Consider the following 22,349-nt stretch of genomic DNA (forward strand, 5'->3'; position numbering starts at 1 on the left):
GCAACTTTGCAAAAACAAACGGCTGTCAATTTGAAAAATGTCGACGAGCATCAGCGAAGACGACGAACTGAGTCCCCGATGCGCGAGGCGATGGGCCTCTTCCGCCGCCGAGGCCTGCTCCTCCCGCGGCCTGGTGCGCTCCGCCGCCTGGTTGGCGGAGTTGGCCTTGTGTCTGAGACACGTACCCTCCGCCGGCCCTAGCGTCAAACTAGACCCCGATCTGCCCGAAGACGAGCGAGAACTCTACTTAGCCGCCAAAAGCTATCTGGACTGTCGCGAATTCTTGCGCGCGGCCAGCGTGGCCGAAGCGGGTCGCTCGCCTAAAGTGCGATTCTTGCATTTATACGCTCGCTACTTGGCCGAAGAGAACGGAAGGTTAGACGACGCGGCGGAAGCGGGGCGCGAGCCTCCCGACGCTCGAGGACCAGCTCTCAGGCTTCTATACGACACTATGAAACGGGAGTTCTCCGACGATCCCAATAAAGTCGACGGTTATTGGATGTATCTCTATGGAATCGTACTCAAGAAGTTAGATCTCACCAGTCAGGCCGTACGCGCTTTAGAGAGAGCCGTCAGCCTCGCTCCGTGGATTTGGGGCGCGTGGCTGGAACTCTCCTCGTTACCTCGCGACAGGGACGAATTGGAGTCGCTCACTCTTCCGCGTCATCTCCTCGCCGCATTTTTCAGAGCGCACGCTCGACTAGAACGGCAGCGCGCAGAGGAAGCCTTAGATTTGTACGAAAAGTTGAAAGCGCGGGGATACGAAAAGTTTTCCTACTTGAATGCGCAAATAGCAGTCGCATATCACGATTTGAGAGGTAAATTAATCAAATATATACAATACTTCTATAGCGCCAAACTTTTAATCTGACCGTACTTACAGACGCCGACAACACCATCGCTGCATTTGAAAGCTTACGTAAAACAGATCCTTACCGATTAGACGACTTAGACGTTTACTCTCATATCTTGTACGTTAAAGAAATGCGAACGGAATTGGCTAATCTGGCTCATCAAGTCGTCGAAATAGACAAATATAGAGTAGAAACGTGCTGCATCATAGGTAATAGAATATTCATCATTTTAATTATTAAATACATATGTATGATATTCATATAAATTATTTCATTTTAGCTAATTACTACAGTTTACGAAGCGAACATCATAAAGCAGTCGTTTACTTTCAAAGAGCTCTAAAATTGAATCCGGGCTATTTATCAGCTTGGATTCTAATGGGACACGAGTTCATAGAATTGCAAAATATGAACGCTGCTATCCAATCTTATAGACAAGCTTTAGGTATTATATTCAACAAGTTATCATGTAATACTCCAATTCTCACATAATATATAATATTTATTCACTCGACAGAAGTAAACCGAAACGATTACAGAGCTTGGAACGGGCTGGGTCAAGCTTATGAAATATTAGGCCTGAACGGATACTGTCTTTACTATTACACGAGAGCTGCGCAACAATGTCCCGATGATTCCAGAATGCTGGTTGCGTTGGGAGAAGCGTTTGAAAAATTAGACAAGGTTCCCAACGCTCTAAAATGTTATCATCGCGCTTATAGCGTCAACGACGTAGAAGGGATGGCAGTTTTGAAATTGGCAAAGTGAGCTCCTCCTTTCTCGTGATTCATAGACTAATTTGCAATCGGTGTATATTTTTTTCGTTTTCGTGTTTAGGTTATACGATAAACTGTCTATGAGAGACAGCGCTGCAGCGGCATATAGTGCCGCGTGTCTTTCCGGCGACGCCGGTGTCCATAAAAGACTGCAGGAGGCTTATCGATACTTGGCTCATTATCATTTGAACGACAACAAATTGGATCAGGCGGCTCATTATGCTTACAAGTGTATGGGACACGAAGAGGTAAATAATTTTACAAAGATGTAATTCAAAATTTGCAGTAGATTCATTAGCAAAGTCTTTCGATTCTTTGATTATGCTCTTAAAAAAATCAGTAGTGTCAGTAAAAACAATTTAAATAAAGTTTTTGGCTCAACTCTTTCGTTGCCTATTAATTAATAGTTTATCCAAATTTAAAATGTCTTCATTTAAATTAGTCACTATGCTATTGTTTCACTATAATCAAACAAATATTTTACACGAAACAAATTATCTTTAATAAATACACCATCTCTATTTGTGCTATTGGTCATGTTACAAAGTTTTTAATTTACAGAATTATATAGAGTGGAAAATTTAATGAAAAATATATAAATTTTGCATATGAAAAATTACGCAAACATTTAACCATATTTTCTTAAAAGAAAGTAGTAGTTTATTATCAGAACATCTCAAACATTCACACTACTCGGCCAACTAAGCATCAATATTTTCTTGGATGAATAAAATAACCTAAATTTATGTTTTTGTATCTTAACATTTTTTCTATAGAGAAAATAACAGTTTAAAGTAAAATACATAAACATTGCACACTGCAAAGCACAATATTGGATTGTGAGTCCCTTAACTTTAAGAAACGGGCCGAATTGAAATTTTTGTAAAATATGTTGCGCAGGCAGATTGGATGTAAAAAAACTAAATCGAACTTATGTATATATATATATATCAGGTTGTCTCATTAGTCTCGGCTTTTTTCCTTACATTTGCAAAAATGTATTACTTTTTATAAATTAACGATAATTTCTGTTTATTAACAGTAGTCAACAATGCTTTTAAGTAATGGGATATTTTTTGTTTCGTTATTTTTAACCCTCTATCAACAATGGAAGTGGAGATAATATAATCTCAGTTAAGCTATATTATGATTTATGAGTTTCAACTCGGTCATAATGTGATAATAGCAGTTAAAAACATCTGTAATGCAATGGGTAGGAATGCTATTAAATTTAGAAAGTCAAATGTGGTTCTAAAAATTTCGTTCTGGGAATTTTTACATTAATTATTTACGTGAGGGGCTAGTAAGGATATTAGGGCTGTCATCAAAGCAGGTCCGAAATTAACGATACAGAGGCTAGTACAAGATCAACAAGAAAGCTAGAACAAGTCACTTACATTAGATCACAAACATTTAAAAAGTTAGGAAAGGTTAATTTGCAGAATATGGTTATCTCATAAATTGAGGAAAACCTTGTGCAAAAATCTCAATATGCCAATAATTAATGATTCTAGAATAGAAAGATTTATTTTTGAGTCTAATTGTTACTAAAGGTGAAAAGTGGATCCTTTACTTTAACACGCGATTTAAAAGGCAGTAGTTGGATGCCAATCAACTCCCACTTCCAACCCCGAGAACGAGATTACACCCCAATAAGATAATGTTATGCATTTGGTGGGACATGAAGGGCATAATTCATTGTGAGTTATTAAATTGTAGTCAGATAATTATGAGACACATAGTGTGCTCAGACCATAAAAAATACCCTCCCTTATAAATTTAAGAAGGGTATTTTACACCAAGGGCGCTCGCCCTCGTGTATCCATAAAGATAATAGAAAAAAGTATTGAATTTTCTTAGGAACTCCTTTCTCATTCCTCCAAACAACTATAATCTATTTAACAGTTTTTAAGTGATAAAAAATATTTTACAAAAACGGATATAAAAAAATGACATTAAAGAATTACTTGCTTCCAAAAAAACAATTTTCGAATCAGATACAGAAAAAGTTGAAACGCATAGAGAATAATGGTTGAAAAAGATGGAGAATATATAATTTTAATTTCTAACTTATTTAACCCGCACCTTAAAAACGCAGACTTATGGAACAACCTGATACATGTAAATTTTACATATAGTTTACAGAATACTTTTAAAATATGTATGTTATATATTATATATCAGCAAACGGCGTAAGGTTAATTTATTCAGGTAAAATATCAATTCATGAGTTTAATACACAAAAACTGTGCTGCGCCTTCGAATGCTTCTCTCCATTTTCTTAAGATAATAACAATTTATCAATAAAAATCTTTGCTCTATTTTCTACGTTTTATAAAATAAATTTATTTTATATTTGGGGAAAAAATTAAAAGTACGCAAAATGTAGCTTATTGGTTTTATTGTTAAAAAATATCAGTGGCCAAGTAATAAAAAAAATTAAATTTGTTTAATTAATATCAGTCAAATAAGAGACGGTAACGAAGTCCGAGATAATTTTGTAGATAATGCTCGATAATATAATTAGTTAGGTCAAGAGCATAAATGGCATTAATTTTGGCCTTTGGGCCAAATAAGAACGACGTAATTTGAAATAATTGAATGGTTTTCAGACAAAGGAGGAGGGGAAATCGCTGCTGAAAATGATCGCCGAGCGGAGGGCCGACGCTCACGACGACCCTCGGGAGGCCAGCGAGTCGACCCCGAAGCCGACTGGACCGCCCTTTTTCAACATTTCCGGGTGAATTCGCCTTTTGCGTTCCGCCCTTTTATAGCGAGCTGAAAAGCGCACACGCTGACGTTTCGATCGCGACGGGGGCGGGGCGTCGGGAAGAGGAGGGGGGACCGCATGGTGGGGGTTAATGGCGAATTTTGACGGCGCGCGACCATGTCGGCTGCGGGACGGGCCGAGTTCGTCTCGTGGCTGAGCGAGCTGGTCACCTCGTGGGGCGGAGATGGCGCCGTCCTCGCCGAGTACCTGACGGCCGTCGTCTCCGGAGATGAGCCGGCGCCCGAGAAGCGCGAGGCCCTCGCGGACCTGGTCGCCTCCATCTCCGCCGACGAAGTGGACCAGAGGGTCGACCGCATCGTCGCCAGGTGGGCCGAATGCCGTCCCAGCTCACCGGTTCTAGTCAGATCCCCGGTGGACGTCGAAGAGCGCCTCGCTCGTCTCCTCGGATCCCAGACCTTGGCGGCGGCCCCCCTTCGCAGCTACACCGAAGATGAGCGCAAAATCAAAGAGAACATCCTCAGACACTATGGCCGCCTCCCTGACGACGACGACGAAGACGAACACCAACCGACCGACAAACCGGAGTCGGATGATCTAGTCCGCAACACCAACGCGACCAACGTCGCCGCGGCGGCCAGAGAGCGCCGCGAAGCCGCCAAGCTCGAATCTCAGCGCAAGAAGGACAGGGACAAAGAGGACCGCGAGAAGCAGAAGCAGCTAAAGGACGAGAAGAAAGAGAAGCGCAAAACCCACAAGGGAGAGAGGAAGAGGTAGCGCTCTTTATGCGGACGTCGCAAAGTTGTGACCGGCTCCGGCGAAGACGGCGTCGACTCGTCTGTCGATCTTCACTCCAGCAGGGCGAGTCACGTCGCCCGTCTCCCCCGTTCCGGTGTTGCTGTGCTCGTTCCATCCCCACGCTCTCACTGAGCCGTCCTCCAAAAGACAGACGCTGTGCTCCGATCCGAGCGCAAGTCGCCGGACACTGCTGCCTGTAATTTACATTTTTTTTATATACAATGTTATCGTTTCAAAACCCCCAGAATGTAATTTTGTAATTTTAATAAAACATTCATTTTATTTATGAACAAGCCGGATACTCTTGATTGTTTTACCTCTTTACACTGACTAAATTAAAACAACAAAGATGTACGAGAAATGTCAGTTTCGAAGAATGAGCTAAAATAATTGCATAAGGTCGCCAGCTCTAAATGCACCGCTAAAGAATTGCAGATAATAAGTCGTTATGCATAAATGACATTAAAATATCGTTTTCGATGGTTATTCAGACATGGTATTAATGTCACGCCAAAATTATTTCATGATTATGAATTACATTTAAAAAAAAAAATTTGTGAAATAGTTTTTTAATTAATCTATTTCTAAAATAATTCAGCTCCGAATAAACTTAAAATTTAGTCATTGAAAGGAATTCTAATTTTGATTCAAATGTGTTTCAGTATATGTTGAAAATGACATATTGAATAATCTGTATTTTTAAGATTTTTTTTACAAAATTACAATATTTTTACAGAATTTAATTTATATTGTAGTCTGTCTTTTGCATTTATAAGATTGCAAGTTTATAAGCTTGTCTGATAAATAGATTTAATAAAACGCGTTTCAAGTGTTATCCGATTGTTTTCATGGTTGTAAATTACTGTTATTTCCTTGATTTGGTCCAAATAAGCAGCTGGCTCCTGACCAGAATCGACTATAGCTGCGGTGCATCCATATTTATATATTGTAATTATTCTGCTGCTATAAGACAGGTGCTAGTCGTGTGTTACAACAGACTAACAATCAACACCTACGAATAAGTATTGTGACACCATACTGAAACTGAAGTCTGTTTTTTTAATTTCCTTTCTCTATTTTATTACCTAAAATATACACATATAATTTAAAATATAGTTCGTTTTTAAAAAACATTGACATAGAAATTATGTATCTAATATTCTCTAATTATCATGTTTTACAATCAATAGTGATCTATCAAAAATCGTTTCGATTTTATCCCATGCGATAGTGAGAGCAAGCGACCTTATTCAACGATCGGTAGACACTAGTGAAGCAGCGATATTTCACCTACACCTTCCCACTAGTCACAATTCTCACACCGCTGATGTATACACGTATTATTTATTAACAGTGGTGGTTCGTCCATATGGGCTGCGAGGCTGCAGCCCTCCCAGTACAGAATGAATGTTCCTGTTTTAAATATTTTTATGTATGTAACTTAGTAAATTATTTTTATCTAGTATTATATAATATCTTATATAGTACATATTTTAGTTTTATTGAGGATATTTTGTTCAATCTCTCAACTTTTATTGCTGCAGCCTCTCCACTACAAATTCTCACCAACCACCACTGATTATTAAGGTTCATGACATCATTTGATAAAACACTCATACAAATACAACTGACCTGTTAATTTAAACTACTGACCAAAGTAAAACAAAATTACTGACCCAAAAAATACAAGTCTGTTCCACTTATTGAAATATCCCAATTCAGTCTTCTAATGCAGTTGTCGCCAACTGATGGTGCTGCAAGAAAATCTGAATATAATTTGTATTTTTTACGGTTAAAACGATAATTCTCAATTCTGAATTGCATTAAATTCACGAATTGTACTAGAAAACGAGAAGCAATGGAGTCATCTCCATGCATAATGCTCAAAATGATGAATGAATCAGTCTCCACAGTTCTCGCCATTAAGAACACTCAAACTGAGGGCGGTGAGAAGAAAAAACACAAAATAACAAGAAAATATGATTCGAGCTACTTGAAACTTGGATTTATTCAGGAACCTGATTATGATTTGCTTTGTATCGTGTGAGAGCATATCCAATAAAGCCATAAAACCATTGTAACTTTAAAAGCACTTGCAATCATAACAACTGGAGTTAACTAAAAAAACACTTGAGCATTTCAAAGAATGAGTGAAAATATGCAGAGACAAGTAATTGCTTTAACTTTTGAAGATAAGTCCTTATTGAAAGCTTCAAATCTCGAAAAATAAAAAGCCGTATACAATTGGAGAATACTTAATTAAGTCTTGCATGCTACAAGCCTGTGAAGAGGTTTTGGAAACTGAAAGCAATTTCTATGTGTGCTTACATTGTCAAGCGCAGGATTGAAAACATGACTAAAAATATTAAAAATAAAATTATAAAAATAGTGAAAAACTCGCCATTTTATTAAATTCAACTTGAATTAATAGACGTCAGTAAAACGGCACTTCTACGTTGTTTTGTGAGGGTTGAGTGTGAAGTAGAGATACTGGAAGAACTACTTTGATTGCTTAACTTTTCAGGTAGAACAACTACCTCCAAGATTTTCGAAGCACTTAAAAGTTATTTCTTAGAACATGAAATTCAATGGAAAAAATGTATTGAGATATGTATAGGTGGTGCCGAACGTGACGGGATCTTTCAGGAGTTGTTGCAAAAGTGAAAAATGTTGGTCACCCAAACAATTTGTCTATACTGCATTATACATTGTAAGCAATTTGCGGCGAAAAAAAGTCCCTATAACTACACCTAAGTATTATTATATGTTATAAGATCATAAATGAAATTCGGTGGTCCTCGACGAAGTGATGTTACACGTGAGCAATATTCATACGAGTAATCGCCTTGTGAGCGATCGATTTGCGACCAATTATCGTGTGAGCAGTTGCCTCGTGAGCAGTAGTCAATGTTTATATAAATTAATTATCAGTATCATGTCACAAAATATCAGTTTAAGTATCATTTTTGATCTGACTCACATTCTAAAACGTTATCAAACTGATTGGTTAATTCTAAAACGCTGTAATAATGATTATGTAATTTTTACTACCATCTGTCAAAATAAAAATAGTCACACAAGTCAAATACAGACGATTTAAAACAGTTCCTTTTTTTATTGGATCAGTGTTTAATTAAACGGTCAGTTGTGTATATTAAATGGGTACTTTTTAAATAAAAGGTTAATTATATTCTGACAAATGTTTGGTATTTTAACAAAGAATAGGTATTGCTAATAATGACTCCATAAAAAAATTATATTTAAGAAAAGTTTTATAAAAATCACATATGCTCCTAAGCTTAGTATTATCATTTTAGGTAAGTATATAATTAATAACAATTGTTTTAGCTTAGTTGCTATGCCGAGTTATTGGCTGTAATCCGAGCTTTATCGACCATTTATAATTAATGACATCCTATAGCAATAATATTACTGGTAGTTAAATTAAAATTCTTTAAATTAAAGCCATATATACAATACTACAATTAAAAAATCGTTTTAAAAGATTTCTTAACTACATATTAAGTGACAAAAAAAATTACAAAATACTAATCAATTTAGGCATTAAAGCAAATGCAGTGTACTGTAATATAAATACAGACAAAGTAAACAATAATTTATTTTTATGTCACAAAGTTTATAAGTACATCAGAATACTTTTATTAGCAATCTCAACCAAACATTTCATTCGTACTATCCTAGTATTCCTTTTTCGTTGATTAAAATATAACCCAAATTAATTTTACCTGTAAATGACACTACGTTGAAGTTCACATCTGGATCGTTGCAGCCCAATTGTCCGTGATTGTTTCTTCCCCAATATACCGCTTCTCCTGTCTTCAGTAAAGCAGCACTATTACTCCAACCGGCAAAAATTTCTTCAATACCATCAAAATACTTTTTAATGGTAGAAGCCTTCATCGGAATAGCTGATTCGGCAATGTTCTCCAATATCCCTAATTGCCCATGCGTATTATCACCCCAAGCGTAAACTAATCCATCGCGACTCAAAACCAAAGTATGACGCTGTCCACAAACGACACTCTTAATTCCATCGATGGATCCTATCCTGGTGAATTTATCAAGACATGTAACATCTCTTCCCAATCCGAGTTGACCGCGTTTGCCACAACCGCTTGTCCATACGCATCCTTCCACGTCCAAAATAACCGTATGCCTCATTCCCATTGCCACGTCTTTAACTTTCAAAATTGCTACGTTATCAAGCCCTAGTTGTCCGTATGCATTCGAACCCCACAGATGTAGAGTGCCATTTTCTGATATTCCGGCACTGGAGTCCCATCCGGCACACAATTTAATAAATTTGATGTCGATTAGTGTTAAAATAGGAGTGAAAGAAAGTCGTTCGAGTCCATCGTCAAATCCTAATTGATTGCGATGATTCCACCCGCATCCAAAGATTTTGCCTTCATCGTTGATGAGCAGCGAATGTCCTCCTCCACAGACCACTTGAACGATCTTCCCGAGAGTCCATGCGGTCGACGCTGGTAGATCGCATTGTTCCGATACGTGATTCTGACCCAATTGTCCGTGTGAATTGGTTCCCTGAAAATAAAATAACGTCTCGGTACTGTGATTGTGAGTCTACCTTTTCTTGCTTCAAGGATTGGTAAATAAAAACGCAGTATGTACAATAAATTATTTATGTACTCGTAAATACCATCACATACATTAGTCGAAGGCCTTTTTTGTAACTAACAATAAAAAAAGATATATTTGTTATTGCGATACACAATTTTATCTTTCTATGGTTTAATTATTTCTTAATTAATATTTACATATCTGCATTGCGTTACATTAACAAAAGTATAAGCAATTCTGATATATTTATTCATAAAAATACAACATATTAATGAGGATAAAATGGATTATACATATCAAATTAAAACGTACTATTTATATTTATAAAGAAATGTTTAATTTAATATTTATCAGTAATATTTGATTGTACCTGCTATTAATGGAATAGGAAATATTATACTTTTACAACCACAAAAATTCGATTCATATGTAAAATTACATTATTTTTTTAGATATAGGTATCATTTTTCAACCCCATTGCTTTAAATATCATTTTTATTATTTACATTGAAAAATCATTATAGAGTGTAAATTAACCGAGAAATGTATTCATCACACAAAGAAAAATATTTTATTATATTACATAATAAAATTGAAAGAGTATTGATCTAATTTTTTACTGTTTGAATTTTGTTTCATATCAGGCAGTATTAATACTTAGTACATATAGATTTTATTTTCTCATAAACTTAAATTCAATCAAATTTAAAACCATCAATAAAATATTTTTACTTTACATAAATCGTTTTAAAAAATATGATGGCTTATCATAGTACAAACTTAACCATTTTTATCGTATAAACTATAGCTAAAATAATCATGTAGTTCTACATATAAATTGAGTTATATTATTATTGAGACAAGAAAGCTTGTATAGTGCATAGCAACATAATGCTGACATTTTATCAACTTGCTTTATATGAGCTAAAAAATATAATCCTATATTTTGTGCGTACTTCATTGATACTTTTTCATTTTATTCAGATTAGATTCTTAAGAACGACAATAATGTATAAAAACCAAATTTCAAAACAGGCGAGTCTTTTTAAAATGCAGTTGTAAAAGTCTGGTGTATGTATTTTTCTATCATTAAAATAAATAAAAGTGTAGGGATAATGGGGGGTAAGTGTGTATTATATTACACAAGTATCATATAATGATACAAATAAAAAATATCATTTTAATTAAAAAATAAATATATTTATAATGATAATGTTTAATAATATCATAATGTATAGTCATAAAAATAATTTGTACGCAATTTGCACACATACAAAATGATGCAAAAAAAATCATTAATATATGTATATATACATAAATAAATTAAAATTAAAATTGAGATCTGATAAAGTATAACAATAATTGAAATTATAGAATACAACAAATAATTCACATATTAGCTGATCGTATTAGTTTTATGAGACTAGCGCGAATTATTATTATTATTATATATGTATACAATATATGTATATACATTTTTACACTAGACAAAAATACAATCAGATATTACAATTTAATTTAAAAATATGCAAACATGTTATTTAATGAGTATTCGTTAATTATTGAGATGGAGCTGCTTCTGAAATATTATTTTATAAAAAATAATCTTAATCACTACATTTTTAACATCACAAAAGTAAGACTGTGTACATTATAATAAATACACAAATGCACACAGATCGTCGTAATATTTTTTTACTAAAATATAAATATAATAAAGAACTGGTAAGTATACGCCCATACGTTTATTTATATACAATGGTAAAGTTTTGCATTGAGATTAAAGCAGCTTTTTAACAAAATATCGACGCTAATTTTATGTATATGTATATATTATGTACATAGCGATGACTATCATAAGAAATTTTTTACCGTTTAAATAAATCCACATCAGCCTTGAAAAATCACACAAGATTATCGTAATATGCTAAGTTTTAGAGAATTTGAACACACAGACGTTTCCAAGTAGTTTTGCAACGAATTTACATACAAAGCCAAATAGTCTATTTTGCGAAGGGCGCAAACAATCACACCCAATGTTCGTCCATGACCGCGTGCTATGGACGCGTTTTCTTAAGCAGCGGCGTATCTTCGTTGCTGTGAGAAACGGTGCGCATCGTCGATTGTTGCTGAGAGCTACCTTCCGAAGTATTCGGCGCCTCCTGTCTCGAAGTCGCGGTATGCCTCGGTCTTCTCGAGAGAGTGTTCAAGTGCAAGCCGTAGAGATGGAGCGTGCTGATTGATAGATCTTGCTCTTCTTGTTGAAGACTCTCTCTCCTGTCGGCTATGGCTCTTCTTCCGAGATCATAAGCCTCGTCCACGTCCTGTTCGTCTCTGTTCTCGTCGATGTTGCTGAACCGCTCGGACGCCATAATCCGAGGAGACATCATTTCGATGCTGTGCAGCGCGGCACGTTGATAGTTTGAATTGCTTTGATACGCCAACGGCTGATTGGTCGAATGGCTAGTGTGCGCGGCGGCGTGAGCTATGCTGTGATGAAGCGTCTGTAGATATTCCTGCTGACTAGGATTCGTGCCTTTCCATCTGGGATTCCTGCACGAAAACGCCACTAACGATAGTTCAGTTTTTCCGTCTTCTCCTTGATTACATTGGGAGATGTCGGGCTTTTCGTCCGGATCTTTACCGGCGGGCCATTCCGGATTGCCGTGCCGTCCGACGTCCATTTGAGCGAATGAACAAACGTCTCCGATATCTAACACAGAAACTGTAAAATTTCTATAGAAATCGACAATATCTAACGCTCGAGATCTGAGGGAGAATAAAATAAAAGGACACACTAAGGGACTGAGCAATTCGATCAGAATGTACATAGCTCGGAATTGGAACATCTGTTGAAAGTTCATGGCTACGTCTTTGGTGTGAGCTCTTCCTTTCCAGCTGGCCGGTAAATAATGAACGTGACCCAAAACTTGAACCAGCAACTCTTCGCTACTTCTCTGTTTGATGCTTTCGTCCGGAATGAAACTTCTAGCTATAGCTAAAATGCAACCCAAAGCGGTGATCAAAGAGAGCATATTATCCACAGTCAACACAACTTCGTCGTATAAAGACAGAATTATAATCACTCCGAGAACGCTGGCGCATAAAAACGCTGTGTTTTTAGCGATTATCGTAACGACCGGAGACGGAAGGCTAGTCAAATATTTAGTGGCGGGTTTGTGAGCTCTATTTAAGCGATCCGAAAGTTCGTGATCGAGTTCGTTGAAATGCCGCAGTAGAATTCTGGCGTATAAAGACCAAGTACGCAAACCGAGCGATTCCGGCGATCTTTTAATCAACTCGGCGTAACTGAAAGAGAAGTATAAAATTTGCCAAGCTAGAATCAGCGGCGAGAATAATAAGTTCATAAACGTCAATGCTACAATGTTACTTTTTAACTGCTTGGCTAATACGAATCTCTTAGTTGGGTCTTTAAAGCAATCTCTCAGATGCCAACAGTTCTCCCAAGGACTCCAAGGATTATAGAACAACAAAAGCTGCAGATTATATTTGAGTCCTTTGGATAAGTACGGGATATCTCCGAAACAGGGAATAGATATGTGTAACGGTAACAATTTCTTGTTGACCATAGCTACCAGATAATTGTCGAATCTGAGAATCCTATGATAGATATCCAACTCGGTGATCTGTTGCTTGTGTATGCACATCTGAAGTTCTTGTTGAGCGTCCCTCACTTTGCTCTGCACCGAACACCAGCTCAACCAGCTCAAATCTTCGTCCTGAATCTTGAGTCCGTTGTTGTAAAACAGTTTGATGTCGTACGCGTGGAACAGATGATAGACGGACTTAGCCAGTCGCACTAAGCCGACGATGGAACACAATCCTATCAACATCCACCAATTAAAGGACACTCGGTTCATGCAACTGGGATAGACGATGTCCGGAAACGTGACGTTTTTCGTGTTCAATATGCTCCTATGGCGGAACAAAACAGGATAATTGACGCAATGCACTAGAAACGTCAAAAAGAAAATTATAAACACGTATTGGAGCAGCTGCAGGGTATCGGAGACGAGCATCGCGCAGAATCCGCCTTTCAGATAATATCGATACATTCGCGTGAAGAACGTGTCCAAGTCTTCTATGTGCGTCCATCCTCCTCGGTTGTTCTCCGGCACGCTGTGGATTATGACATCTGTGGCGTCGTCTTGCTCGTTGTCGTGGACGGGCACGTAAAAGCCCTCGGCGTCGTTCACGGGGGCCGCTGTCGTTTCGTTGTGCAGAGGGTTGTAACTCACTTCGTTCGATTTATAGTTGGCCATGCTATGCGATGTGTATCCTTTTACAAATACCCACTTTGTGACATGTTCAACGATACGACGGCGTATAGCGTATAGCGTACTGCGTAGTCGGCGTCGATGCGTTTCAAATATTGCGAAAAACGAAAACTTGTACCGCGTTACGAGGCGACGAGCGGCCGAAAACTTAACAAACAAAACTGACCCATGAATGCAATTGCATTGTCATTTTCGATCAAACCAAGCTTTTTTCTACGACTGACAGATATCTTAATCGCTCGATAATCGGCTATGACCCGAAATACACAATGCGCCTACCTTTTTAAATAACATTTAGTGACTCATTATTGTTGCATTTTCTATATCTCTGCTGTTTTTAACAATAACAATCTCTGCTGCTTTTAACAATAACACTATTAATTATTTCGTTTATTTTTTAACAGAATTTCACTCGCTTTTTAATTCCAAGTTCGGGCGTAATTGAGCCCGCTAATGTCACGCCTCTGTCGGCCATTCTTGTTATGTGACAATACTATTCTATGTTTATATTCTATACTATATATTATGACTATTTACATAGTATAATTATTTATTTATATTATCGATTAAGTTATACTAACACCTCCAGGTTTTCACCTCCAAAGGGGTTGGTTACCAAGATTGTGGTAACTTGCCACAATCTTAGCTAATTACACGACAAACAGGGCCGGCCCTAGGTTATTTGCTGCCCTAGGCAAAAACTAAATTTGAGCCCCCCCCCCTCCCTAATGATACTTTAATAACTATTACATGAGCTCAAAAACATATTTCAAAAAAGTAATTTAATATTATATTTGACATGATAATCTTTATTGCTATTGTGGGTATTCAAGAATTTATGTAAGTGTAAAATCTTGCAATTTTAATATAAATCCTCGCGCATTATGTATTTCACTACAATCTTATTATTAATTGCCGTTGTATCATTTTCACAATAAACAATAAAATACAATACTAATGCTTTTAAAGATAAAGTTGTTGCAAACTAACATTTGACACTTTAATACGTGTGATTATAGATAGCTGTCTTTTACAACGCTGCTAACATAAGAAATTCGAATTGGATCAAGCTATATATACAATTTTATTGTAAATATAATTTATTGATTTTTTCATCTCTTATTCTGAACTTTTACACTTAATAACTACACATATGTCTAAGGTTAAGAAGATATTATTTTTTAAATATTTTTTAACATGGACATAAATATAAGTGTTAAGTTCCATCATACGTTGCTAAGGCGCTGTAAACAAACTTTACATTCTATACACGATGGACAAATACATGTAATTTACTATTTCTTATCAAATTTGAATCATCATTAATCTTTGTTTTATCATTTAGTGAAGATATGATCTGTGACGATTTGGATATCGAAGATTTTCAAAGTAGCGAATTTGATATCATAATTGGTCACATTGAAGACATATTGGTAGATGAAACTTTTCAGGTAGGAGCGTATTATAGTTTAAAATCACGATTTCGAAATTATAACGTGATATTTACATTATAGAAAATGGTTTCAAGTTTTATGGAAAAACATTGGATGACGTTCGAAAATACGGAAGAAAACAAATTAACGTACACTGATATCTTCACCGAGTATACAATGATGATTGAAAATTATATAACGATCTATTTATCATCAAAGATTCCAAATTTTTCGATGAAATCATTCTTATGCGATTTAGAGTAAGTATTTTGAAATAATATTATGATTTAAGTGTTTAATGTCATTTATTTGATTAATAGGGAAAAAAAAGATTACTTAGATGGAGAAATATTCGATATTCTTTTCACAATGTCTGACTTTTTGAAATTTAAAGAGATTATCCTAGATTTTAGAAATGTGAGTATTATTAATAATATAAGGGGTAAAATGAAAACCTTAAATATTTTATCTCATAAGTTATTAAACGAAGAAGACATTAAAAGATATAATTTTTCAAATAGTCTTCATGACAAGTGCATGGAAACCTCTATATAAATAATTTTTGAGCCTCTTTAAGCAGTCTAAATCTAAGCAATCTGGCGGGTATTACAACCACTGTATAAGCATCATCTCTGAAAATTGTCATGTTACAGACTCATGAAGGTTTGCCCTAGAATCTGCAAATGTCATGGCTCTTAAAGGCCCGCAAACTCAAAAGATTTTTTCCACAGATTAGTTTTGGTGATTAGGTACAGCACTTCTTAGTTTCTGGCTAGCGGTAGCGATCTTTCGTCTCTAGTTACAATTATTCCTAGGAAGGCATAACCTTTTGTAAAACATTTAAAACAATGTGGTGTGCTGATTTATCTCCATAAGTGAGACTATTTCATTTACCTTTATGATGTCTTGTATATCAAGACTCAGGTACATTGAGTAGTAACTGAAGTCATTAATCATTGTCTGGACAAAAATAATTTGCTACCGAGCCCTAGTCCACTCGTACACTTGCTGGAGTGACAGACATCCATCACTATACTGAAATTTCATTCGTCGATTAATTTCACCAGGTTTCACCCCTTCATTACTTAAGAAACAAATGACCGATCACCATTTCGAGCTTATTGCTTTGTCTTCGTGTTGCATGTCTGATTTGTGCTGCCACTCTATATGTAACTCTGCTTCCAATTTACAGGACAGCATAGTAACATTCTAGTGTCTTGAATTTTGATCGCACTTTTAAGGTTTTCATTTATAGTGAGTATAAATAAAACAGTTGTAAAAATATTTGTTTTACATTAATTTATTTTATTATTCAGGTAAAAGAAGGACTTGTGGCTGACTTAAATTTAAATTCTTGTATAACAAACTTATCCATATAAAAAATAATAATTTATAATTAATGCATGAGTATCTGCATCTGTGTCAATTGACTGTACGTATCTCCGGGCATCCTGAACGGTATATTTCCTGCGAAGCTCGTCAACGCCTCGGCTTGTTCACGAAGAAATTTAACTTGCTATAAAAAAAAAAGATAAATTATATTTATATCAATAAAATATCACTTATACTTTTTCTTTGCATACTTTATCTTTTCCTTCGGCCGTCATATGCGCTAACTGATCATGACCCCTCAATTTTTGATATTTATTATACAGAATAGTAATGGTAGCTAAAAGTATATCGGGAATCACTTTACAAACTTCTCCGCTCAATCTTCTGAAAGCAGCTACTCGTTCATGTTCTTCGTCTGGACTCAGCGGAACAATCTTGCATTCAGCTAATGCCTATATGTAGGTAGATAGTTTATAGATATTCCTTTGATAAAATAATGTATTAAATGAATTTTAAGATACCTCAAGTGCTCCTAAATAGTTATTAGAATGATACTGATCGAAGAACACCACCAACTGATTCAATATAGTGAACGTCTGTTGGATTTGTAGAGGAATAGGCATATTTAGATATCTCTCTTTCAAATTGTTGCAAGTCGATGTCAATCGTTCTCTGAGCGATCCCGGTCGCTTTGTTTCACTCACTACTTGACTCAGAAGAGTACAACATATTTCAAAGACTCTTTCAATATTCTGCAATGTTAAAAAACAATTAAACTCGATCATGTTAATAAATATATCATATGAACAAAAATCTAATTACCCCAGCTAATTCGTACATATTGATGGCGTCTTCGAATAAGCCTTTCTTGACGAGCTCTTCGGCTACATTTGCAGCAATCATCTATAATTTTGTAATAAAGGGTATAAATTTTCAATCAATTAGAAATTGAGTAAAATGTGAAATTACTTTGCTGTCTATGAACGAAGAATTAAATTGTTCAACGAGACCCCTAGATTTTAAACCGGAGAACGGATCAATGCGTCCGAAAAGAGAGTCATAATCGCGGCATTCCAAAGCCAAATCTGTGACGCATACCATGAACAGATTTTTACCACTGGTATTCTTCATATTTCTAAAATATAGTAAGATTTTTAAAATAATAGTTTTAGACATCGATCTGACTGTAATGTGTAATAAATAAAACCTTAAGAAATAGAAGTATTGAAGAGCTTCTGATGGATCAGTTACTTCAAATCTTCTAACGTATATTAAGATGAGGCGCGCTAGATTGAGTCTCCTCAAAGGCGCAGGGTCTTCGATATCGACAGAAACTAAAAATATCATATGTTAGTCAAATGCATTTATAAAAATAACTACTAATCAATCCAATACTTACTCAAAGGTGCTTGAACTGTTCTAGGACCGCCCAATAAATGCAATTCACTGAGTGCTATTGCCATGTGAACAGCATGCACTTGATACCTAAATATAAAAGTTCAGTTTTAGACTATACATACATATTAATAAGATGTGTTAAAATTTTAAATACCGTTGTATCCGAGATAAGAACTCTAAAGCCGGTTCAAACTGACCGGTGAGAGCCAAAAGTTGAAAGTAAACAAACGGTTGTTCATAGGCTCTGTAATGTGACTCTCCGTATTCTTCCAAAATATTCTTCTGTAAATCAGAGTAAGTCAAGACTTCGGCGTCGGTTGCAGAAGTGTCTTGGCGTATCAAAGAGAGCTTCAACCATAAGTAATCGTCGGCAGTTTTGGCAACTTCTGGATGTTCGTCGTTTATATCGCAGCAGCTCAAGATACAGTATACCTTTAAAATATAGATTAGAATAAGTTATGAGATGAAAAATCTTCAGGATCAAGAGACTTTATGCTTGAAATATTTTTCAAGTTATTTAAAAATGTTTACTCAAAAAAGAACAATTTAAATGAGAAAGATATTAAAAAATTGTTCCATAAAACAAATTGTTTGCGCATTACTGTTAAGACAGATTAGATGTGAGCGAGCGTTGGTCAGAATGTGAACACCCCATGAATAATTCTGCAAGGAATTCTTTTCTGAAGAAAAAATCCGAAGATTTACGAAGAATATTATATATATTATGTAAATATATATGTGTAATAATATAATGATTATAAATAATATTTGTAGTTCATATTGTACATTTTAATAAAATATGTTTGAATAAAATAATTGATTCACAACATTTGCTATTTCTTTAAATATAAATATTCTAGCTACACATTTTTAATACTTTTGTAATCAAAATAATTTTTGTAAAAGTATTGACAATTATAGCTTATACAAATATAGTTTTAGATCTATTGTGTTTGTGTTAAACGAATATCGAAATTAACAAATACCTGTCCTACAAAGGCTTGTTGATTATTTTTTATATATTTACTCATATTATAGTGACAATACTTAATATAATAAACTTTTATTTTAGCACCCAGATAAAATAATTCGAAGAAATTTGACATTAGGAGTTTCTTCATAAAGGATATTGCTACTAGGGATTGCAATACCGGTAGTGGGACAAAAATTGACCTTCGGTAATAACGGTACTACTAAATGAAATACTGGTAGTACCGAAAATAATTTTTGTTTTTGAAATCCGTACATCTTATTTGTTGAAAACTATATCTCCATGGCTTAGAACTACAAAAACGACGATGCTCATATTGCTTGAAAGTAAAAGTGGCGAGTAAAATGAGAAAAGTAGTTTTATTGGGATAGGATATCAAAGTAGAATATTATTCCTTTTAGTACCAGAGGGCCAAAATATCTGCCCATTTTACCTATGCGAAAAATCCCACCAGTCGATATTCTAGCGCAAATTAAAAAAAATTAATATACAGGTTCTATATTTTTGTACGATATGCGCAACGTGTCCATATAAAAGGAATACATTTGCTTTATCTCAGGCAAGTATAATAGTACCTATCAGTTCACAGTATTCTGTTATGTAACAGTCGGCCCCTTTTTTATGATAGAGATGGCTGGCGAAGTAAAAAGAAGTAGGTAATGCATATGCAAAATTCATTATACTATTTGTACATTATCATCTCCACTCAGACATATTTTTACCCAAATAGTACACGGAACGTTTCTTCACTAAACATAGGTGTTAAATATAAGCAATATGTAAGTTTCAATAAATATATTTAAATAATAAACCAACTAAAGATAAGTTGTACTAGACGTATAATTAAAATGTGTTACGGGTGTATTTTTTATATCAAACTTGTTTTATCTTTTATTTTTTAAGTTCATTTTTTTGTAACAACTAAAGTTTTATGGTTGTAACAACTAAATATTATTGTTTTTTTTTACGTACTGGCAACTGGTTTTTAATTCGTAAAAATACCAAAAACCGGTTAGTATTATCCAATGTTTTTTTGAAAGTCTTAATCGACACACATTACCAACGGTGTCCACAGCTACCGACTATCGATGAAAATGAGGTAAATTTCGCGATTCGCCAAAATTCATAATATTTAAAATTACAAAAATGCTTAATTAAACTTACCGCTCTTTTATATGGATCTGTTGCATTCCTTATATTTCTACGATATTGGAAATTAATGGCTGTTTGCAATTTGTTGTTCAGTGGACATCCAGGTTTTTTAATGAGTTCATCCAACACTTCGATGAATTCTTCGAAACCAGAGCTAATAAATAATTTTATTGATATAGTCGTGAAGCTAAGTTTTATAATATGTAATTATAAATACCCTGCTTGTTTGACGCAATATAGAGCAGCTTCCAAATCACCACTTCGCATACAATAATAAACCATAGGCCACAACGGACGACCTTCGATTTGTCCATCGATCAATCCCAAGAGCGATTGGCCTTGAACTTTCAATCCGACAAAACCTCTGACTAACGGATAAGTTCCAGGAACTCCACCCCTTTGTGCATTTTGCAGATTATCCATCACAATGCTTTTCATGTATGTTTTATATCTTAAAATAATAATAAAATGAGCATTAATACACACAAATAGATATAAACATAAATTGATTGAAAATATATACCCTTGCTGTAAATAATTACGGCCTTGAGCGATCAGAGCTCTTTGAATGGACGGTGAAGCTCTGGATTTTAACGGGTCTTCGCTGTGAACGAATGACGGTATGTTTGTCATAGTTTTAATTATATTCCACATTTCTTTAACTTTCTAAAATAATTAAAAAGGTCATTTTAATATAAAACAATAGTACAAAGCAAGTTTAGATTGAAATCTAACCTGATCGTTAAATTCTTCAGCTACAGTAGCGAATTTTTGAATCAAAGAAGGCCTCCTACCGCCTTGCATCAAAATTTTATTATGCTGATACACTTGTTTGGCATAAGCCGTTTCTTGATTATCTAGCATGGAGTGACCTAGTTTTTTAGACGAAGGATCGATCACAATTGTAGTCTCGGGCGTGCTCTTCAAATCTAACCAATTCTGAGAAGGACCTATCATAGCATTCATAATCTTAATCTTTTCTTGATTCCAATCGGATACCATATGCTCCCACTTTTTCTCTTCGATTGATTGAAGTGACTGAAACATAGCATTGTTTATAAACACTCAGTTACACTATAGTAATTGTAGCTATAAAGCTACTTACAGATTTATTAACATCGTCGATTAACGATAAAATAGCATTTTCTCTCTCGTTCCTAAGAAAACTTTCAATGTCCGAATCGGCGATAGGGTGTAATGGCTCAAACGTTCTCTTAGCGCTCAAGTTTTCGAGCTTCTGGGATATTTGAGGTAGATCAATTCCCTTAGAGCCTAATAAAAGATGCCTAAAGACAAATCATGTTACTTTTATAGTATTAATCAGTAATTTTAATGCGAAATACTTACGCCTGGATATCGTGAACTCCCGTTTGTGTCACTCGAGAGTATAATTCTTGAGATGCTTCTAAAACTTGCCCCAAAGAACGCTCTACTCTAGGAAGTTCTTCATTTCCTTCCACATCAGTAGCCAATTGCTCTGCTGCATGTAAAAGGGAACTAAAGTCGGCGTCCCCCATCGTTTGATTCTGTACAATGGAACAAACTAACAAACTAACAAACTAAAAATTTAATTTGTTGAATATATTTAGCAAAATGTCAACTTTTAGGTTATAAATGAATCGGCTTGAATAAAGGCGAGGGAGAGATGTGTAACTTCGACAACATGTTATAAAATTAGAGTTAATTATGAAACGCACCAATAATTACACTTAGATTATGACAAAACAGTGTAAATAAATGATAAATCAATTCATAACACGAATGCCTCAACGCCCGCCAATTAAAGTTACCAGTGTACAAAATATTTCAAAATGTAAATTATTTTTTATTATTTACCGAAAAAATAAAATTATAAGTATGTACATAAAATGTTCATATTTGTAAAATCAGTATAGAGGTCTACAATATTTTTTGAGTAATTGTTAATAATATAATTGCTAACGAAAAAATACTATAAATACTATAATAAGTACCATTTATTGAATCG

The 22,349-nt window shown here is 35.1% G+C and overlaps 6 protein-coding genes across 10 annotated transcripts; 3 read left to right on the forward strand and 3 right to left on the reverse strand.

Annotated features, from left to right (window-relative positions):
• Nucleotides 1-20: 20 nt before the first annotated feature.
• LOC148230449 (uncharacterized) lies at nucleotides 21-5,455 on the forward strand. The gene is made up of 6 exons (XM_088195061.1): nucleotides 21-818; nucleotides 884-1,063; nucleotides 1,135-1,299; nucleotides 1,372-1,618; nucleotides 1,692-1,878; nucleotides 4,243-5,455. The coding sequence occupies exons 1-6, from the start codon at nucleotides 38-40 to the stop codon at nucleotides 4,372-4,374; spliced, it is 1,692 nt and encodes a 563-aa protein (XP_088051187.1). The 5' UTR covers nucleotides 21-37; the 3' UTR covers nucleotides 4,375-5,455.
• LOC148230450 (coiled-coil domain-containing protein 43) lies at nucleotides 4,504-5,244 on the forward strand. The gene has a single exon (XM_088195066.1). It carries the CDS (start codon nucleotides 4,518-4,520, stop codon nucleotides 5,133-5,135), a length of 618 nt encoding a protein of 205 aa, XP_088051192.1. The 5' UTR covers nucleotides 4,504-4,517; the 3' UTR covers nucleotides 5,136-5,244.
• Nucleotides 4,504-14,280, reverse strand: LOC148230451 (secretion-regulating guanine nucleotide exchange factor). Its single transcript, XM_088195069.1, has 3 exons — nucleotides 14,223-14,280; nucleotides 8,903-9,722; nucleotides 4,504-5,350 (listed from the first exon to the last, which is right to left on the reverse strand). The coding sequence occupies exons 1-3, from the start codon at nucleotides 14,244-14,246 to the stop codon at nucleotides 5,142-5,144; spliced, it is 1,053 nt and encodes a 350-aa protein (XP_088051195.1). The 5' UTR covers nucleotides 14,247-14,280; the 3' UTR covers nucleotides 4,504-5,141.
• LOC148230452 (autophagy-related protein 9A-like) lies at nucleotides 9,807-14,284 on the reverse strand. Its single transcript, XM_088195065.1, has one exon. The coding sequence runs from the start codon at nucleotides 14,039-14,041 to the stop codon at nucleotides 11,816-11,818; it is 2,226 nt and encodes a 741-aa protein (XP_088051191.1). The 5' UTR covers nucleotides 14,042-14,284; the 3' UTR covers nucleotides 9,807-11,815.
• A 907-nt stretch (nucleotides 14,285-15,191) lies between these two features.
• LOC148230453 (ADP-ribosylation factor-like protein 2-binding protein) lies at nucleotides 15,192-17,056 on the forward strand. Of its 3 annotated transcripts, XM_088195068.1 has the most exons (6): nucleotides 15,192-15,343; nucleotides 15,402-15,507; nucleotides 15,571-15,749; nucleotides 15,810-15,906; nucleotides 16,682-16,743; nucleotides 16,806-17,056. In XM_088195068.1, the coding sequence occupies exons 1-5, from the start codon at nucleotides 15,330-15,332 to the stop codon at nucleotides 16,700-16,702; spliced, it is 417 nt and encodes a 138-aa protein (XP_088051194.1). In that variant the 5' UTR covers nucleotides 15,192-15,329; the 3' UTR covers nucleotides 16,703-16,743; nucleotides 16,806-17,056. The 3 variants fall into 3 exon arrangements, 2 of the variants coding, with proteins under 2 accessions (XP_088051194.1, XP_088051193.1); XR_015811064.1 differs by lacking the exon at nucleotides 15,810-15,906 and having other exon boundaries at nucleotides 16,806-16,883; XM_088195067.1 differs by lacking the exon at nucleotides 16,682-16,743.
• LOC148230454 (nuclear pore complex protein Nup93-like) lies at nucleotides 16,774-22,160 on the reverse strand. Of its 3 annotated transcripts, none has more exons than XM_088195058.1 (15): nucleotides 22,060-22,160; nucleotides 21,710-21,888; nucleotides 21,468-21,648; nucleotides 21,098-21,400; nucleotides 20,886-21,028; nucleotides 20,580-20,813; nucleotides 20,375-20,516; nucleotides 18,374-18,651; nucleotides 18,221-18,306; nucleotides 18,029-18,155; nucleotides 17,791-17,956; nucleotides 17,644-17,724; nucleotides 17,343-17,573; nucleotides 17,073-17,273; nucleotides 16,774-17,005 (listed from the first exon to the last, which is right to left on the reverse strand). In XM_088195058.1, exons 2-15 carry the CDS (start codon nucleotides 21,877-21,879, stop codon nucleotides 16,886-16,888), a joined length of 2,463 nt encoding a protein of 820 aa, XP_088051184.1. In that variant the 5' UTR covers nucleotides 21,880-21,888; nucleotides 22,060-22,160; the 3' UTR covers nucleotides 16,774-16,885. The 3 variants fall into 3 exon arrangements, with proteins under 3 accessions (XP_088051184.1, XP_088051185.1, XP_088051186.1); XM_088195059.1 differs by having other exon boundaries at nucleotides 21,710-21,905; XM_088195060.1 differs by having other exon boundaries at nucleotides 21,710-21,905; nucleotides 21,964-22,160.
• Nucleotides 22,161-22,349: the final 189 nt, after the last annotated feature.

This window comes from Plectrocnemia conspersa, unplaced genomic scaffold, assembly GCF_051122295.1.
Source record: "Plectrocnemia conspersa isolate PC_06_02 unplaced genomic scaffold, ASM5112229v1 ptg000010l, whole genome shotgun sequence".
Classification (NCBI taxonomy): domain Eukaryota; kingdom Metazoa; phylum Arthropoda; class Insecta; order Trichoptera; family Polycentropodidae; genus Plectrocnemia; species Plectrocnemia conspersa.

Bases quoted from the DNA above. Each gene is read 5' to 3' on its own strand.
- LOC148230453 (XM_088195067.1), top strand. The intron at 15,508-15,570 runs GTAGGAGCGTAT...TTTACATTATAG, and splicing joins TGGTAGATGAAACTTTTCAG to AAAATGGTTTCAAGTTTTAT. The intron at 15,907-16,805 runs GTGAGTATTATT...TTTATTATTCAG, and splicing joins TTATCCTAGATTTTAGAAAT to GTAAAAGAAGGACTTGTGGC.
- LOC148230452 (XM_088195065.1), bottom strand. From the start codon at position 14,041: ATGGCCAACTATAAATCGAACGAAGTGAGTTACAACCCTCTGCACAAC.
- LOC148230449 (XM_088195061.1), top strand. From the start codon at position 38: ATGTCGACGAGCATCAGCGAAGACGACGAACTGAGTCCCCGATGCGCG. The intron at 819-883 runs GTAAATTAATCA...CCGTACTTACAG, and splicing joins CGCATATCACGATTTGAGAG to ACGCCGACAACACCATCGCT. The intron at 1,879-4,242 runs GTAAATAATTTT...AATGGTTTTCAG, and splicing joins AGTGTATGGGACACGAAGAG to ACAAAGGAGGAGGGGAAATC.
- LOC148230454 (XM_088195058.1), bottom strand. From the start codon at position 21,879: ATGGGGGACGCCGACTTTAGTTCCCTTTTACATGCAGCAGAGCAATTG. The intron at 18,652-20,374 runs GTAAGTTTAATT...TATATTTTAAAG, and splicing joins CAGATCCATATAAAAGAGCG to GTATACTGTATCTTGAGCTG. The intron at 17,274-17,342 runs GTATCTTAAAAT...ACCTACATATAG, and splicing joins ACTATTTAGGAGCACTTGAG to GCATTAGCTGAATGCAAGAT.
- LOC148230451 (XM_088195069.1), bottom strand. From the start codon at position 14,246: ATGACAATGCAATTGCATTCATGG. The intron at 9,723-14,222 runs GTCAGTTTTGTT...TTTTATTTTCAG, and splicing joins CAATGCAATTGCATTCATGG to GGAACCAATTCACACGGACA. The intron at 5,351-8,902 runs GTAAAATTAATT...TGTAAATTACAG, and splicing joins CAACGTAGTGTCATTTACAG to GCAGCAGTGTCCGGCGACTT.
- LOC148230450 (XM_088195066.1), top strand. From the start codon at position 4,518: ATGTCGGCTGCGGGACGGGCCGAGTTCGTCTCGTGGCTGAGCGAGCTG.